The 19693-nt window shown below is 39.3% G+C and overlaps 1 protein-coding gene across 12 annotated transcripts in view; it reads right to left on the bottom strand.

Annotated features, from left to right (window-relative positions):
• Positions 1-19693, bottom strand: part of MAGI2 (membrane associated guanylate kinase, WW and PDZ domain containing 2) — a 1374207-nt gene that overhangs the window by 118260 nt on the left and 1236254 nt on the right. For all 12 annotated transcript variants that reach the window (XM_049714931.1, XM_049714925.1, XM_049714927.1 and 9 more), the window contains 4 exons: positions 15648-15833; positions 13616-13769; positions 8607-8802; positions 8018-8161 (listed from right to left, as the gene is read on the bottom strand). In XM_049714931.1, the coding sequence (XP_049570888.1) occupies positions 8018-8161; positions 8607-8802; positions 13616-13769; positions 15648-15833 (680 nt within the window). The remainder of the gene's footprint in view (positions 1-8017; positions 8162-8606; positions 8803-13615; positions 13770-15647; positions 15834-19693) is intronic.

Here is a 19693-nt window from a genome sequence, read left to right as displayed (position 1 = left end):
TGCAAATATCTTAAAGGAAATACCAGAAAACTGTATTGAGCAATGCATAAAAAAGATCATCATGAATAAGTATAGCTTAACTGAGGAAATCAAGAATGATTTAACATAATAATCCATTAATATACTAATAATATTCTTAATCATGTTAATTAGCATATTAAAGGAAAGAGATCATATACTTTCTATGGATGCAGAAATAGTACATAAAATTCAACATGTATTCATAATTAACTCTCTAGCAAACTAGTAATAATCTGATAAAGGTTATTTATATAAACTCATTCAACATTATGTTTAATGGTGAAAGCATTCCCTTTAAGATTAGAAATAAAATAAGACGGCTTGTTTGACTACTTCTATTCAGCATCATACTGAAAACCAAGTAAATGCAGTAAAATAAGAAAAAGAAATAAAAAGACTTAAAAGGAAGACACAGAATTCTCATTATTTGCAGAAAATGTGATTATCTATGTAGAAAATCCAGAGGAAGTTACAGATAGCTTATTTGAATTAATAAGAGTTTAGTAATTTTGCATGATATCATTGATCAATATACAGAAATCAATTGTCTTTCTTTTCACTGGTAACACAGTTAATTTCAATATTACATTAAAATACAAAAGTAAAAGTAAAACATGCAAATGCCTAGAATCAATCTAGCAGAATATTTTCAGGTATGTTATGGAAAAAACTATGAAACTTTATTTAAGCAGTTTATGGAAAATCTAAATAAATGGATTATATCATGTTCACAGATAGAAAGACTCAATATTATAAAGATGTAAGTTTTTCCACATTTATTTATGGATTCTAAGCAATTCCAATAAAATTCCCAATAGGACAAGAAACTTCTAAAATTTTATACGGAGGGGCAAAGGCCCAAGAACATTCAAACACTCCTGAAGAATTAAGATGTATGTCTGGGGATGAGGAAACAGGCAGTTTCTCCATCAAAACTCAAGACTTATTAAAAGGCAGATGAGTACAGTATTGATGTAGGTATAGACAAACAGACCAGTAGAACAGTATAAAGAATCTATAAACAGACCATTGCATTTATAGAAATTTTATTTATTATGGAGCTGTCAATGCAGATTGTGGGGGAAATGAGAGGATATCCAATAAATGATGCTGTGACAGGTGGTTATCCATCTGGAAAAACTGAAATTGTATTTCTTCCTTTTACTACACAGAGGAATCAATTCTAGGTAATTAAAAACAGATATGAAAAAGCAAAACTATAAAACTTTTAGAAGAAGATGTAGGGATTCTTTAAGAATATGAGTTGGGAAATTATTTTTCAAAGATGACACAGAAAGCAGAATCTATAAAGGAAAAGGTTGATTAAGTCAATTACACTAAAATTAAGACCTTCTGTTTATCAAAGGGCATCATACAGAAGGTGAAACTACAAGCCATAAGCTGGGGTAAAGTACTTGCAACATGAAAAACCATCACTAGGAACATACAAACACTTCTAAAATCAATATGAAAAGAAGGAATGATTTAACAGAAGATGGGGAAAAGATATGAAGAGGGATCTTTATTTAAGAGGGAATAAGAAAGTCCAGTAAACCTAAGGAAAGATGATGAATATTATTTGTAATCAAGAAATGCAAATTTAAACCTAAACTATATGTCATTTTCTACCTACCAGAATAAGAATTTAAAAGTCTGAAATACAAATCTTGTGAGGATGTGTCGTAATGGAAACTTTCACATTGCTGGTATGAGTATAAATTTGTACAACCACCCAGGAAACTATGTCTGAGTTACTTAGTTAAGTTAAATATATGCTCTCCTAGGTATATAGTATAGTCTACAGAATTTCTTGCATATGTGCAGCAGGAAATATGTACAAGGATAGTATTAGTTGCAAAAAAACTGGAAAGAACCCAATGTCCACTAATAGAGAAAACTTCAACTCTCCATAGACAAGTAACATAGACTGTAGCATATTCATACCATGAAATAATTTACAGCTTCATGCATTAACCTGGATGAGTGTTATGAACATAAAGGATAAAAAGCGAACCACAGAGAAGAACATGTACAGTATGATTCATTCATATAAAGTTCACTAAGTGTACAAAACTAAGTGATACAGTTAAGAGGTACATACATATGTGGCAAGACCAGAAGGAATGACAATATTTAGGGTGCTGGTTACTTCTGGAGGCTGGAGAGTGGGAGGAGAATGGAATCATAGGAGACTGGAGATTTTTTTTTTTTTTTTTTAACTGGGCTAAGGGTTCACGGGTGCTTGAATCACTGTTAGCATACATACCATTACATATGTTAGAAATATTCTTCTAAATGGTTTTATGTTTAATAAAAACAATATAAAACAGAATACTTTTATTCTGCAGTCACAGGTTAGTCACGTCTGGACCACAGAAGGAGAAGTGACAAATATAAAGGAAGCTGCCATCAGGGAAGTTTCCTTTTCATTAAAAAAAAAAAAAAATGGAAAAAAGAAAAAGATGGATAAGCAGTAAGTATCTTTTTCACACATTATTCAGTCTTACAAAATGTTGTTGGTGATTCCAAGGCCCACTGCAGGCTGACTTTTGTGTCATGTAAGTTTCAGGAAGAAGATACACCATTTCATACCAAAGTTTATGCAATGTTAAGTAGGCACAGACAGCTGTTACAGTTGTTAAGGGGATGAAGTTAACAAGTTATGCTCTTTCTTTAAAATAAACAAATATTTTATGGAAATGGGAAAATATTATACTCTTATGGAAACAGGAAAATACCTTCCCAAGAGCAAACCTGATCTCCTTTCAGATGTCTTTTAACTCAACTCTCAATTTTTATTTAAGCACTTTTAGAACTACTATCCCTTCCCTCCAGAAGTCTGATTTCTTAGGAAGCTTCACCAGTAAATTACTTCATATGTTCATTATTCTTTGCCTGTGTTTTCTGTTTATTGTCAGTTTTTAATTAGATTATGTCCCTAAGAGTGTTGTGCCAGAGATTTATTCAGCAGTTATGAAAATTTTATCCCTCTCAACTTTATTAGACTATTTTACAAACTTAAAAAGTCTTCTTTTTAAAACAGATCCATTGCTATTTTCTAATACTTTCTTACACTTTTCCTTGAAATCTGAATGTCATTTGTGTTTCTCTTCTGATATTAGCCTTTTTGAATGACTGAGGAAAAGCTATCAGACAAGACGATTATCTTTCTATTTCCCATTCCCCTTATTTTCTACATTTACAGATTGTGTTTTGTCTCTTTAACGTTTATTACATAGTATTAATTGATGTTGAAACACTTGCTACTAATTTAAGTCAAAACTTGCTACTCTCTACTTTTTTTTTATGAAGTGAATATTTCATGTAATTATGTTTCACATTGTTTTTCTTGGTGTTTATTCTAACTGCACTATTCTATTCAAGCTCTATATCATGACATGTCATAATATCTAAGTCCCTCTCTCAATATCATAAGTCACTCACAAATTAATACCTCACTTCTTTGTCTTAATAAGAAAAATCAATTCTACCACTGAGGTTCAACAAAGTGAACTGATGTTTCTAAATTTAATAAAGCAAATGCATCATGTTTGCTTATTTTGGAGGTTGAGAGCAGGGCTGAGGGTTTAGAAGGGATCAAAATAGTCATATTTTTAGTAAATCTTTAAATTCATTTATTGTTACGTTTATATGTGTCTGATCAAGGAAGTTCTAGAAACTCTCTTTTAAATAAGCATTGAATTGATCTTCTGAAAAAGATTTTCTTAGCCTCTCCCCTGTATCTAGACTTGGCTGGTAAATCTGACCCTCAGAAGGAGCCATTATTTTCCCCACTACTTTCTGATTGTGGTTTGCTGTCGGTACGTTCTCATATTTTGAGGGAACCCATTGACCTCATCAGGATACCTTACCAGGATGCTTGTTTCATCAAGTGGAAAGTAAGTATTTATTTAACAAAAAAATTGAGTAAACATACAATACTTTCCGAGGAGGAGGAAAAAAATAATTCATGTTCTGTGGGAGTACTTATTAAGCAATTTGAAAGTCAGACAGTCTAACTTGCCAAAGATCTCTGCTAAGATTATTCTCTCTGCTGCAGGTGCCCAGAAATACTAGAGCAAAATCATTCACCTGGGACTCACTTTTGGGATATGCCCACCTGTCCCTCACCAGATCCGTAAAAGAACACCTGAGGTGCAAAGAACTTTGGTATTTCTCTTGGATGCCTAGGATATAAGTTGGATGCCTAAAGACATGCTTTAAAAATACGTATCTGTGCCATCATTTCTTAACATTCCCAGAGTGAGAGGGATGTTTTTACACCTCTGTTAGCCACCTCCTCTGACATCGGATTTACCTGGTTTTCTCTGTAATCTTAGCAAAGTCTTGTACTACTAAACAGGCGCATACCATCACTGTCCTACAACCAAGACTAACGTAAAAGACCCAGGAAGAGTCTCAGATTCAGAGACTAACGTCTGGTGCACTAACTCAATGTTCAAAACTAGTGCTACTTATAGCCCTAATCCATGGGCACAGTAATTCATTAACAGTTACATGAAATGATTTCTCAGAATCACCCAGCTCTTGTGTAGTAATTCTGAGTTGGGCAATTTTACTGTACTGAGTTTAATCTAAGACACCCTGCTATTGCCAGGCACTTCCTGGCTTTTCCCTTCTGTTTCTGATCATGAAAAAAGGGAAAACAAAACTATACAGTGTGTTCCAAACCTACCTGATCACAAAGTGTGTGTTTAGTTTGGGCACAGAGGCAATAATGCATTAACACTGAAGGTGAAGGAATCGCAATTAACACGGAGAAATATGCCTGAGTGTTTTAAAGGCTGGGAAGGACCTGGTGGTGCTAGCTTCTCTTCTGCTTGAGCTTATTTTTAATTTAGCCTGTGAATGTCTAGTTCACCTACGTTTCTCAGACGTCTTGGAACTTTATGAACCAAGCCGTAATACCCATGGAATGAACAGCTGCCTTGTAAGCATCATCTGCACAGATATTTAAGATCTATACGTATCTGGGCAACAACGGTATCAAGGGGGAATTTTATAATAAGTTCCGAATTACTTTCACTGTTAAATTCCCAAATTGGTAACCTATATGTTATCGAGTTTATGCATTAAAATAATCAAACCATTGAGTCATGCAAATAGTAATCTATCCTGGTCCTTGCTGAAATAATTTAAACACATCTGTGAATTAAAGGTTATTGCTAATTAGTAAGTACTAATGAAGGTAGAAAAGATTAGCTTTAAATGATTAAATTTGATAATAAACATGAAAACAAGATCTGAATTAGTTATGTGCTATGATCAAGAACAATTGTTGATCTTTAACTCTACAGATACAAAATATTTATCAAATTCAAACAGTAGTTAATACGTCTGTATTATCTAGTAGCACCTTTGAACTTACATGATGAAGTAGTTTCCTTCCCTGACATGGAGTTTGTTACCCTAGACGAGTTCTCCGTTGATGCCGTTAAGAATCCATGAGTAACAAAAACCCAAAACAGGGCTTCCCTGGTGGCGCAGTAGTTAAGAAGCCGCCTGCCAATGCAGGGGACAAGGGTTCGAGCCCTGGTCCGGGAAGATCCCACATGCCGCAGAGCAACTAAGCCCGTGCGCCACAGCTACTGAGCCTGAGCTCTAGAGTCCGTGCTACGCAACAAGAGAAGCCACCGCAATGAGAAGCCCTCGCACCTCAACAAAGGGTAGCCCCCGCTCGCTGCAACTAGAGGAAGCCCGCGCGCAGCCACGAAGACCCAACACAACCAAAAAAGAATAAATAAAATAAATAAACTTAAAAAAAAAACCCAGAACATCTGAATATTAAGTATAACTCTTAAAAGCAGAAAAAAGTCATCCATTCATCCCTGCCAAGTTCCTAGCCTTATTTTAAAGATCAGAAATAAAATCAAACAGTACAATCTGATCGATAGAATTTCTGTGACTTTCAAGTGACCTGTTTTCTTTGAGAATTAAAAGCTAGAAATATATATAGAAGTCCAAAATAAACACCCATAATATCGAAAACTGGCCGTAATAACTCCTTTTGGACAGCCTGTACACAGAAAGAATGCATTGCTTTATAAAAATGACATGGAAAATGGTGAAATATTGCTTATTTCTATAATCTTTGACAAGAAGTGAAAATACCATTTGCTGAAACCCAGGTAGAGGACTCATTTTAATCACCTGCCAGAAGAAAAAGCATCTTTCCTAAAATGGAGCACCTGCCTACAGAATTCTAAATCTGTGTTTCCATGGATTTAAGGACCTGAGGTAAACCACTGGAACAGGATGGAAAACTCCCTGGACAGGATCTAGGGGGAATGAACGAAGCCTGAGCCACACACATCCTAACTGTGCCGTACCTATGTCATGACAGCTTCCCTTTAGCTCAGTGGTTCCCAAACTTCAGCTTGTACCAGATTCACCTGGAGGTGGATCACACAAACACAGCCTGGCGGCCTCACTCCTAGAGTTTCTGATTCAGTAGGTCTGCGACGGGGCCGGAGAATCTGCATTTCTAACACATTTCCAGGGGATGCTGATGTCAGGGACCACACTGAGAACTACTGCTCTGGCTTAAATTTTGATTAGCCATTTAGACCATTTGTTATAAAATGTGGCCACCGTTTGTTATAAAACGTGGCCACCGTTTGGAACCCACACCTCTAAAATCCACTTGTGGGGTAAGGGGAGGTCCCCTCTCTCAGGTCTCTGGTCATCTCACTCACGGATTCTGTGCTGTGTTGTTTTCCAATGCACCGCGAAGATTAATTTTGTTCTATTGAACCACTTGTGAGTTGGCTTTGCAGCATGTTAAGAAAGTGGGAACCGGGAGCTAAGAAACCATGCAGAGACCTATTCTAAAACCACATGGAGAAGGGGTAAGAGGAGGCTGGTGTTGGATCAAGGCGGGGACTGTCATTCTCCTGAGTCAGCCTTGCCTGGGTTCAAATTCCAACTTGGATACTTCCCAGTTGTCAAGGGATTGTAAAGGCATGGAGAAAAATAGACACATTTACACTTTCTACTTCTGCACCATGGATGATTCACTGACTCGGAAATGAGACTATAGAAATGGCAGACTGGGTGGCAGGAATAACGGTTTCATTCCACTGACAGGAGCAATCGGTTGGTGAAACTCAGCACGAGAATCTGAAGCTCTAGAACCCAAGAAACGCAGCTTTTCTGTATCAACTTAAAGAACAAGGAGGGAGGACAAGAATAAGTCTAGATTTTATTTATAATAACTGACCTTTTCTATGTGCTTCCTAGATGACATTTTATAGAGAGACTGACTAATGTTCTGTATTGTTCTCAAGTTTTGTTTCGCACCTTTAGAGGAAGAATCAGTTATGCGTCAACCAGACGCCTCAAAGTAACTATTACATTAAAAATCCGCCCTCAGCTTAAACTCTAATTGGAACATTTTTGGCTGCTACCATTTTTAAGGACAACATGTATCCAAGAAGCCTCATTCCCCTTTCTCCTGCTTCTTTCTGCCCAACGTCAAAGCCAAAGCCAGTCAACTCAAAAGAAGTCCCAAAGAAACACAAAACCGTGTGAAGAAAAAAGCATGAAACTCAAAATAAATTTCAAAAGATTCAATCTCAGATAAAAACTGAATCCTCAAACCACGCAAAAAATTATGGAGCCATGTTTCCATTTCAAGCTATTTCTTAGATTACTTTGTTTTCTTTCGTTTGTTCTTTAGAGAAACATACATATATATGTGTATATATATATGTGTGTGTGTGTGTGTGTGTGTATATATATATATATGTAAAACACCATCTTGAGAGTTTTCAATTAGAAGCCATAAGAAGGAGAATGAGAGATAATTCTTAAACAGTGTTTGGGCAAACCTTTAGAAAACTGGATCATGAAATGGAAAGAAGGCAACGTCTGCATCAAGTCAGTTTGCTTAACAGCAGGTCTCACTGCTCCTCCGACACCACAAGGAGCGTTTCTTTCAGAATTAAGCAATTCTATAAAAAGAGAACACTCTTACCCTCATCCTTCCGTTTCTTATTGCTGGCCCATCTTCTGCCAATCTCAACACGTACAAATCCATTTTGTACTCCCTCCCTCCACGAATACTGAATCCAAATCCTTTGGCTCCTTTCTCCATGTCCACAGTGAAATAATCAAAATCCTTTGGGGTTGGGGAGGAAACAGAATAAACAATTGTTTAATACCAGAGAAGCTTCCACGGTCTGTCCCTCTGTTCTCCTTCTCTCTCATAGTTAACGTGTTCCAACTGACACGATATCGTGAGGAGTAATGTGATTTCCCCATCTAGCAAAATGCAAGACAAGATTCCAAAGGCCTGAGCAGATCTGAAACAGTTTCCTCAGTCATTAAAAGAATCGCTGGGTAGCTTGTTGACTTTCATACACACCCTTCAGTACTCATCTCTTGACTTGGCAAACATGTTAACTATTGCATATAGGCCTAAGTGATATTATCTCTCCTTTGAATTTTCTCATTCACTGCTGTTGAGCACCATAAATAAATGCACCAGAGTTGTGTGTGTGTGTGTGAATGACAGGTCTGCTGATTGGAAAAACGAAACAAATGCAACAGGATCTTTGAGGTACCTGGGGCTGCCTGTAGTCTGACAGAGGGAACTGCCTGGTGTCAGGGGAGGGCTGCCTGTAGTCCAAGGGCGGGGCTTGCAGATAGTCCCCTCCTGGGGGCTGCCGGTAGTCCAGTGGGGGCTGCCTGTAGTCCGTGAACGGAGGCTGTCGGATATCTGGTTTCACATCTTGCCTTGCTTTTACTTCTGACCTGTAACTAAATGAATGGAAATGGTACTTGCTTTGGCATCTCAGCATTCTAAGGAGATTCGAATGACTTTAGGACCTCCGGGCATGTAGAGGCCACACCTCTTGGTGGTCCTTTTCATGTTCAGGATTAATGAGAAGATTCAATAAATGATAAGTATTATTTTAAAATCTTTGACAAATGCCATACGGTATACTTTTCATTTGGCTCCTTAAGAAATCAAGGTGAAAGTGATGGTCACTTAGAACTTTGTGGAAAAGGACTTAGGGATAACCTTCTTTGACTTTGCTATTTAAAAACTGTGGAACTGCAGCAAATCTAGGGACTCACACACTTCACTGTACATCCCCAAACAACAGTCTGTCTTAATATCAGTAAACCAACGGTTTCAATTTTTTTTTTCTCTCTCTCTCTCTCTGACACACACACAGCATCCATTACTTCATGAAAACATGATTGAAGTGATCTCTAAACACTCTATGAATATCTAACTAAAGGCTCTTTTAACCTGTTAGCTTGGGGCTTTTTGAATATCATACAGAGGTTAAAGGAGTGAAAGTAAGGTATAATCACCAACTACGAATCAAGCAGAAAGTCACTGGGTCATTGCTAAAAGTAGAAACATATCACACAGAGGTTTAAATACTAGACCATAACTCTTGGGCTTAGTACCAGACACTATCATGGTCATTAGACAGAAGGAAAGGCAAAAGTGTTTATGTCTAACACTTGTCTTATTCTTGTTTCTAGATATTATTTCTTGTTTCTAGTTATTAATAAATACAGAGACCAAAACGAATTGTTTAGTTCTGTTTTGTGAATCCAAATTGCTCTAAATTGAGGGGCTTCCAGGGCCAAAAAAGGGCTAAAGTAGCCAATACCTACAATTATGGGATCATTAATAAGATAAACTGAAAAAATGATCACCATAATATAGAGGCCACTTAACTCTGTAGTTCATTGCCTGTTGCCATGAAAACACTCCATATAATGAGCTACTTAGGGATACAGGTCGATTAGAAAAACACATTCACACACTGATAGTGTATGGCAATAGATGTGTTTATTCAGGGTTTTGAAAGGGGGTTAGAAATGCAGTTATTTTAATAACGCTTTGAGTAGTTCCCATTTGTTACTTAACTTGCAGAAGTGACACATTCCTTTTGTGAGATGCATAATTTAGGCTTTGCTTTATACCTCAGGAAGCTGCCCACTCACCTACTGAGAGTGTGCATTCTGAGAATAGAATTATTTAAAATACGCTTTGAATAAGATGCTTAACTAGGCAAACACATGAATTAAACAAAAGGAATTGGACTGGGTGACATTTGTTGGTGTGTATCGGTTCCTTTTTAGAAATCATGTGCTTGGTGGTTTAGATGTCACATTGTTTTAAGTTATAGCACAGTCACTTTATTTTCATTATCTCTGTGGTATTGGTATGGAATATCCATTATGAGCTTCGTTTCCAACCAGATGTGTCATGAGGTATAGCAGAAGAGGGTGAGATGTTAAGAGTCTCCCCAGAGCCTTAGAAACAGGGACAGTTAGAACTTGTAACAGCAGCCATCCAAGCCTGCCTCTGGGCATTCCCATTTCATTCAACAGTGTCACGTACAGGATTTTATGTTGAAGAAGAATTCTTTAATAAGGAAAATATACTTAATTTTTATGAGTGTTGTTAACTTTTAAGTGAATGATACACTAGTTAGGGCAAAAATTGTTACTCTGAATTTGTGAAACACTTTATTTTAAGGAGAACTCAGGATCATTAAAAACAAACAGCCTCTTAAAAGTTCCTTTACTTATGAAAGGTTCGTAGATTGTATATCAGTATAACTCTTCGTAGCTATTAATTCCACTATTAAAGAGACTTTAGAGATGATAAAACCAGATTGCTAATGGTAAATTCTAGCAGAATTTTATGGTATGAATAAGTTCCAGAATCAAAAATGCTGCCCATGTGGTAGGGGATCTTACGGTGGGCTTTTGCCTCATGTGGGCCTTTCAAGAATTGCTTCCAGCCTGCAGCATCTAGTGCACAAAGTCTATGAAAGAAGTCAATTTCCAATGCTTTCCACTAATCTTGCTATTTAAAAGAAGTAAATAATGATTGCCTTTGCTGGGAAGGTGATCTCTGCTATTTCTTATGTTCATTGCTTATGTTCTTATGTTAAACTGCTATTTCTTATGTTATTGCTTATGTTCATGTTCAAATTATTTTGTTTCCTGAGCATGCACCAAAAGGATGTTACGAGACAGAGAAACGAGTAGAGGTGTGCAGAGTGTCAGGAGGAAGCCAATTCAAGAGTAAATAGGACAGGATAAAACATTCACTTCTCCTAACTCATAAGATAAAAATTTGCGAGCAGATTGTCACTTCATTTTATCCCACTTTAACATGGAAACTGGCTCAATTTGACATGTAGGTGGGCACTTCTTGTACAAATGAATTAATAGGAAATTCATACTGTGTGCTTGGCATACAGGCTGTCTTGGAGACATCTGTAGCCTGATCTAGAAAAAGGCAAAGAGTTTCTCTCTGATACCATGACCATTTTTAAATGCAGCTAGAAAAATGGTTCTAGTATCTGTGAGATTATGGAATCTCTTCATTCATTTGGAAAAGAGCCACCTACTAACAATCAAACAGCTAAGCCAGGAAACCTCAGTGGCAGGAAAGGACCCTAGAACAGGAGTGGGCACTTCCCAGGCATTTAATATTACTGAAGCAAAAACAGCTAAGAACTCTGGGTAAATTTGTTGGTAATTTACAAAAATTTGGACCACGTCAATCTGTTAATCCCAGAGTCAGTAAATATTTTATCCCACAGTCAGGCAAAACAAAAACAAAGACAAAAACAAAAACAAAACCATCCAAAGGCTGTTGCTTCTTTGACAGCGGCCGAGTCCCCGATTGTAACTAGTAGCTGATGGGGACAGGATAGTGGCCTTGCCCATCTGTCATTCTCCCCACTGAACTATAACACACTAGGGATGAGATTACCCACCTGCAGGCCAGAAGCAAGAGTCCAATTTCAGGAAAGTTTAACTCTGGAAAGGGAAGAAGCAATTGCGCCTGGGAGGTTTAATTGACAGTGGCAGAGCCAGGAGGAAGCGTCTGAAGCTGGCTCGGAGACTGCTGGAACACTCAGGTCCTTCCTCCTAAATCTCAAGTGAATCCCGGGGAAAGCCAGTGCAATGTGTCCAAACCACACATGGTGAAAGCCCACGCACCTGGGGCTTATGACTGCGGCACCCAGGACATACTCCTCTTCTGGACTGTCAAATTCTTGCCTCTGTATCATGTACCTTATGGGGCTTAGTCTTTTTTCTTCCCTGGACTACATTAAAACCATAAACAGTGGAGGACAATAGATATTTATTTTGCTATGAAAGCAAATGGGAGAAATCAGAATAGAACAGGGCTTCACGGAAAGAACACTTCTGGCACAGGGCAAGTATTGGCGTTGCAACATTGTGAGTGGTAAACCCAGAAAGTTCTGGGACTCAAAAACGGGGTCTCACTTCATCTTCACCAACAGGGGAGGCAGGAGATGGGTAGCAGATGTTCAGAAAACGTCAGAATCACAGAAAGGACCAGTGAGGGTTTTGTTTTCTGAGATGTTCCCGTGGGTTGTTCTATGTTTCTCCTTTGAAAGGGCAAAACCAACATGGGAACATGTCTTCATCTCTTTCTTTAATGGTGCAACCTAACCCAGGCTCCCCGTTACACACACGTCTCAATAAGAAGACAGTGTTGTTTTCCTATGGCAGCCTTTTATTCTGCAAGTTCACAGGGCCTGATCACATTAGTTTGTGATGTGAAATGGAAGAATCTCATTAGACCGTGGGCAGGTGGATATAAGGTAAAATGCAGTAAAAATACTAACTTACATTCAGGCTCACAAATCCTTCAACGTTTCCCACCTCCACACCGCCGTTATTCTCCGAGCCATCGTGTGCATGGCTCGGTGGACACGCGGCCACTTCTAACTTCATTCATTCTGATCAGCCTCCAGCGTGCTCTCTACGGGGCCAACTGAGAGATCTTGAAAAGCTACTCCAAGGATGTCAGTCCTCAGCTTAAAACCCTCCAATGACCTCTCACAACACGTACGATAAAGATCAAAATCTTTAACAAGGGCTTCCCTGGTGGCGTAGTGGTTGAGAGTCCACCTGCTGGTGCAGGGGACACGGGTTCGTGCCCTGGTCCGGGAGGATCCCACATGCCACGGAGCGGCTGGGCCCGTGAGCCATGGCTGCTGAGCCTGTGCGTCCGGAGCCTGTGCTCCGCAACGGGAGAGGCCACAGCAGTGAGAGGCCCGCGTACCGCAAAAAAAAAAAAAATCTTTAACAAACCTATGAGACGCTTTAGGGCAGTTCCACACCAGCCAGCCTCACTGGCTTCATCTCAAACCATGCTGCTGCCCCTCTGCCCCCACCACACTGGCCTTATTTCCCTCCTTCGTGCTTGCCTACTACCTCCTGCCAAACGGCCTTTGTATATGATACTGTATATTGTATATGTGACTCTGTCTGGACCCTCCTTAATGTGCTCTTCAGCTAGTTAAACCTACTCATCTGCAATGACGCATCATTTCCTCAGGAAAGCTTCTCTTACTGTGAAGGACAGACACCTGTATTTGCTAATGAAACTATGTTTACAACATACATACAATCTCAAAATCACACAAAGGTGCACACTTTGATTTCTACATTATGCAAATCTCTCTCCTGCCTGGGACCTGTCCTGTCCCAAACTCTCTCTCCCTCTACGTCCCTCACTACTCAGCAGCAGAAAAGCCAGAGGAGACCTTACCTGTTTTCATGTCCCTGCAGCTGAAGTGGCTGAGGAGCTGGCTGGGCGACAGGACTGTTGGGGGTGGCGGGGCTGGGCTGGGCCAGCGGGCTGTGCTGCTGGGCCAGCGGGCTGTGCTTCTCGGAGCTGGGCGCCGAGGCCGGGCTGTTGAGCTCTGCGGTGGGAAACCAAAGAGGCAAATGCAGTCAGGATGGCATTTGATAAAGGGCAACAGGTGGCCAGAGTTGGTTCCTCTGCCTCCTCACATGACTCAGGGCTTTGGTTCTTCCAGTTTCTGTTAGGTTTTAAGACAGCAGCGTAGACTTAGCAAGTTCTAAGACCGCTCCTGGAATTAGTATTCTTCCATTCATCACGAGGCTGCTGAACAAGGTTATGAACACAATCTCTCGTCATTTTGTCAGAAGAAAAGATTACCATGAAAAACTTATTAAAACGATGAAAAATAATTCAAAGGAGTAAGCTCTAAAATATATTCTATTTGTTCCAGCATTACTTGCTGCAAGAAAAGTGTTTTAGCCACTACTTTTTGGTTGTAATGAGAAGTCCTACCAGTATTCCAAAGTTTGGATAAGGAATTAACCATAAGAAAAGTAAGTGCTTTTCACAATCCTTTCTTCAGTTCCTTGTTAGTCTTATTGCCTAATAACCCTCTGTACTCCATGGTTCTCCGGAAAGAGAAAAGAACATTGGACAGAGGAAGGTTCGTAACTTGTTCTCTGTTAAAACTGCTTCTTGGTCTTTCTTGTTTGGCATCAAATTTTCAACTGAAGTTATCTCTCCATGTTGGAATAAGAGCAGGACAGACATATTTCATACTGGGAAGGGAGAAGCAAGTCTTTTGTGACCAATTTTGCTTAGAGTTAACTTCTGTTGAATATTTTATACATAATGTTTTCTTCAGATAACAAGTTAAAAATGGTCTTTTTTTTTTTTTTTGACTGGGTGACAAAAAAGAAGTGATCTATTAGCATTCCCTTATAAATCACTCTCCCCTTTCTTTGCTCTCACCCTAAATTTTAAAATTTCTCCTCCACTTGTATCAGGGTTTCTCAACCCTGGCACTACGGACACTTGGGGCCAGATAATTCCTGCTGCGGTGGGTGGTCCTAGGCTCTGTAGGATGTTTACAGAGCAGCATCCTTGTCTTCTACCCACTAGACACCAGTAGCACCCCTGGCCCAATCATGACAACCAAAAATGTCTCCAGACATTGCCACATGCCCCCTGAGGGGACAAAATCACCTCCACTGAGAATCACTGTTTTCTATTTATAGTCAGGCGGCTGTTGATGTCTGCTTGTTAGATAGTCCCCAGAGGAAAGGAGGAGACCGAGTAAACCAGAGGGGACAGAGGTGAGTGAGCCCATCCTTCTCCATGTGGGCACTGTGGTCCACTCACCAGCGAGCTCCAGAGGCTGAATTCCCAAATGTCATTAATGAGCCAGCAGCTAGTAATGAACCCACTGTGTCTGGAAATGGTGAAGTGATGGTGAATCGGTGCTCAGAGAATTCCGTGGTCCCTTAAGGCTTGGTTGTGAGTTGTAATGCTCACTACTCCTCAAGCCTCAGGGGGGAGTCCTTGCACAGAGAAATTCAAAAGGCTAAGTGGAAATTTAAAATTCTTATCAGATGCAACATTTCCTAAATGAGCTCTCTTTATACCACAACTTCCTCAAGCTTTTCAAAATCGATCTTTGAAGAATCCTCCAGAGCTTAACTGCTAACATGAATATTTTTTTTCCGCCAGATTTGTAAATTTATCATCTCTGTTGAATGGGTTCTGGCTTAATATAACCATAAAAACAGTACTGCTGGGACCAAAGGGAAAGACTGAATAAGCCAGTGCCTTGGGATTCACACTAGTTATCTACAACACCGTATAGCTTGATCTTTGAATGAAACTGGTATTGAGTAAACAGGATATGGGTTGCAGCAGAGTGTTAATTTTTGCAAAAATGGAAAAAACAACTTCTGATGTTCTGACACCCTGACCGCAGCCAGGTGGGCTCCACGACCCCAGTGCAGGCACTCACCCTCCTGAGGAATGATGCGAAGGGTGACACTAAGACCTGCATCCTTGATGAGCTTCACGATGTCAGCGTGAGGCATGTTGATGATAGACTGGCCGTTCACTGCTAAGATCCGGTCTCCCACTTTTAGTTTCGCACAGCGATCTGCGGGACTCCCATCAATGATGCGTCCAATTTTATGTGGCACAGCTACAGAAACATCCCCAACAGAAACAGGTATTAGGGGCATGACCAGTACATGTTTTACCTTTGAGTATCAGGCGCATACGAAACAATGCAATATCAGAATTCTTCCTTTTGTCAGTGTATTTGCCTCTTGAGATTACAATCATCCCTATCAAGTACAGCTCTGTGCATACTACTGACACCGGAGTCTCTAAATTCAAGTCCTTCGCAGTGATGGGCTAATTCCAAACACATGGACCATCATAATCACCCTAGGATTAAAAATACAGCTCTTTGGGTCTTATCCTAGACCTTGCAAATCAGAATGTTCATGTAGGAGGGGAGGACAATGGATTTTCAAGAAGCTCCTCAAGAGATTCTAATACATGCAAAAAATTGAGAACCACAGACGTCGAACACTGTGCCCAAAGAGCTCATACTCTGGGGACAACAATACAGTTCAGAAAAATATAATAAATGCTGGGAACCTAACATCTACCCTTTTCTGTTTTACTGAGAGGAGAAAACAAGAAAGGGAGAAAAATACTTATATGGGAATTACCCAGCTGGTGAAGAAGTTATGACCAACTTCCTACTTATCTACTAAGCTGTAGTTTAAAGGCTGATGCAGTTTTCAACTATTACCTCTTCTTTCTGATTCAATGCAAGTGGTGCTGAGATCTTGCTAATATCTGGTAGATAATATATTTCATCAAATCTAAGATGTCATTGATGCTAAGATATACCTTTCTTTTATGGACAACAAGAAAGAAAAATAGAAAAAAAAAACAACTCTGGCAATTAAACAATGATACTGATGTAACATGCTAATTTTTGAAATATTAAAATATGAAAAATGTGTTACAATTGATGAAATATGGTATATGTCTCTTTAAAACAATGAAAATTCATTTTCTTTTTCATTATTCATTTATATATGTGGGGAGAGCCAGGTTCTTGGGGATACAGATTTTCTAGCAGGTTGACTTGTATTCAATGTCATTGTTTGAGTTCCTACCAGGTTATCTATTCCTGGGGTTGGACATCAATAGTGCACAGTGTCCCTATAAGTGCCCTCAAGAAGCTGACCATACAGAAAGCTGCTTCCTTTCCTTTTTTCCTTCACGACAGGAGCCCCAGGGGGGAAATTGCCTGTCAATAACTTGTTGCTCTCCCTGTGGAAGTCAGGGACTGATTTCATCTGCATAAAGAGGCAAAGACGCACTCCACCGTTCATTATGCTCCAGGGATGTCTGTCCCTTAAACTCTCAATCTTGTGTATGTGTTACAGTGAAAGGCAGAACATCAGCTAATGGCCATGGTAAGGAAGGACAATCAGAGAGTTAATGAACCAATACCTTGATCATATTTCTGTTGTGAAAGGTTACAGGTAGCATATAAAAATACCGGCTGAGCCTGCATCTCTGAAGTGAAGCTAATCATGTTGCAAGCTCAAACGCAGTTTTATTTACCACAAGCATGGATGGCTTTAATTAAGAACACCTTACTTAAAGCATACTAATGACCATTCGACAGTCTTAGGACAATATAGTGCTCAAGTAGAAATGTAATAAGAACTCATTCATTTACTAATTGCATAACATGATATGGGTGTTGCAAGCTGTTTGGCCTTCACCCGTAATTAGAGTGAACTTTTTTTCCTGTTTTTGCCCCCTTTCATGTTCGAGAGTGTCCTGGAACAGTCAATAAATGATATGATCTCCTGGGTCATAATGCGTATATTGTTACCTATCCCGACCTTTGAACAACTACATGATCTCTCTGAGCTTCTGTATTTCAACAGTAAAATTGGGATAATAATATAGTTGACCTCACAGGATGGTTCTGAGGAGTAAATGAGTTATCATACATAAAATGACTAGAACAGTGCTTGGCATTAAGAATTGCTAAGTATTAACTTTTCATTCATTCTTTTTATTACGATTATTTTTAAGTGTTTCCGATATCACGGTTGACGTGTGTGTGTTTGTACGTAGGCACCGGCTCGAATTCTGTCTGCATGGGGTAAACCTGTAACAACTAAAACAGCTTCATTTGGGAAAGAGAGATATGCTTTGTGGAAAATGCAGACACTAGATGAGGTCAAGAATCCTGTTTGCTTTTCTCAGGTTTCACAAAAAAGGTGTTGCAGGTCTCTGTAGGAAAACATCAACTTATAAGTAAGAGTTTATTATCCAAAGGGAAATCAGCATAATACAGATCTCTTCTGTATATGACGCATTAACCACATCGAGCCTTATACACACACACACACACACTATTATAACTACATTAAAATAAATACAATTTGATCTTTAACAAACCATATGAGATACCTGATAGCATTATCACTGCATGTTTACAGTGGAGGAAACTGAGGCATGAAACAGTCTGCAATTTGCCCAAGGTCACATAGGCTGACCAGGGTTTAGAATCCCAGACTGTCAGATTCCACGGCCTTTGCGCTTAAGCAGAGCCCCATGCTGCCTCTCTCGCCCTCACCATCTCCTCCCTCCACTCAAATGCTCCCTGAATGCCCAGGGCTTTCATTTGGTGAGTGCAGGCTGCCTCTAAGGAGGGAATCGTAAATGGTTCACCAGTGGCCCTGATTCAGGGGAGACTGAAAGGCAGGAGCTTTGCTTGAAGTGGTTTCCTTGTGGCTGCTGTCTTTTGACAGGCAAGGCATGAGGAGAAGGGGAGGGGAGAAGAGGGTGGAAAGGAGAGAACAGGGAAACTGGACAGCTCCTCATGCCATTTAGCGAGGACTTCACATCGTAGTGTCGTTCCTTTGAAGTAATTTCTTTGGGTATTAGAAACACTCACATTTGAAATGAAATTTAAAAATACATTTCAAAACACATGCAAATGATATATGGATGATTTGCTGTTTTGAATTATTCATGCCTCTGCTCCCCTCCATTACTTTGTATCATTTATAATTTACTGGGCATGAAACTCCAAACGTTTCCAAACAAGATTTCGTACACACACAGACACACACACACACAGACACACACACACAGACACACACACACACAGACACACACACACACACACACTAACCTATTACTTGTTAGTATCCAGGGACTGTATTAGGAACTTATTTTAACTCCTTACAGCTACAATGTGAAATAGCTGTAAAAATTTAATAATCATGTTTATTTAACCGTTGAGAAAAAAAAATGTCAAAGCCAGGATTCAAACCCACACCTGAGGCTTCAAATCTCAGGGTTACTTCCTTCTTTTTGTAATATGTGGCAGGTTGAAAGCAATTTGAATTATGAGGAGTGAAGGACTGACTGATGAGACCTAGCTTAGGAAGCATGCTGCTTGAGATTTCAAGATGAAAGTTTCATTCTAAATAGAATTATTTGCATATAGTGATAACGCTTAGTTTCAAGGCCGTTTTCACTTTATTAGGGTAGGTCGCATAAAAACTAAAATAAATCAATAAAATCCAAGATAAAAGAACGAAAACTAAAATAAATTCTATGGCAGACCCATGGAATGATGGAGTGGCTTACGTAATATCTGAATGAGTACACGATGTAGAAATGTACATCCAGTCATTGAAGTGCTTCAAATGGTTTTATTCGAATTGTTTTCTATTGGCATTTACTTTAATAAAAACAGTATTTGAAACTCTTGGCAGCTGAAGACAGCCTCACCTTCCTTTACCAGCATTTCCCCTACATGTGTAAGTACATCAAATGCTGCTGTACAACAAATCATTGACAAGGGGTGTGCTCAGAGAAGTTTCTCTCCGAAAACAAGACGCAGCTCCGTTTGCTCAATCCTGAGGTCTACAGAGCTTATGACCTAAGTGCTTTCTGTGCATTGCTAATGGAATTACAGAGCATGGAGGAGGCCCTGACCTTGGTTTC

This window comes from Orcinus orca, chromosome 9, assembly GCF_937001465.1.
Source record: "Orcinus orca chromosome 9, mOrcOrc1.1, whole genome shotgun sequence".
Lineage (NCBI taxonomy): Eukaryota > Metazoa > Chordata > Mammalia > Artiodactyla > Delphinidae > Orcinus > Orcinus orca.
Note: the sequence above shows the minus strand (reverse complement) of the source record. Positions and strands in the feature narration are given on the sequence as shown.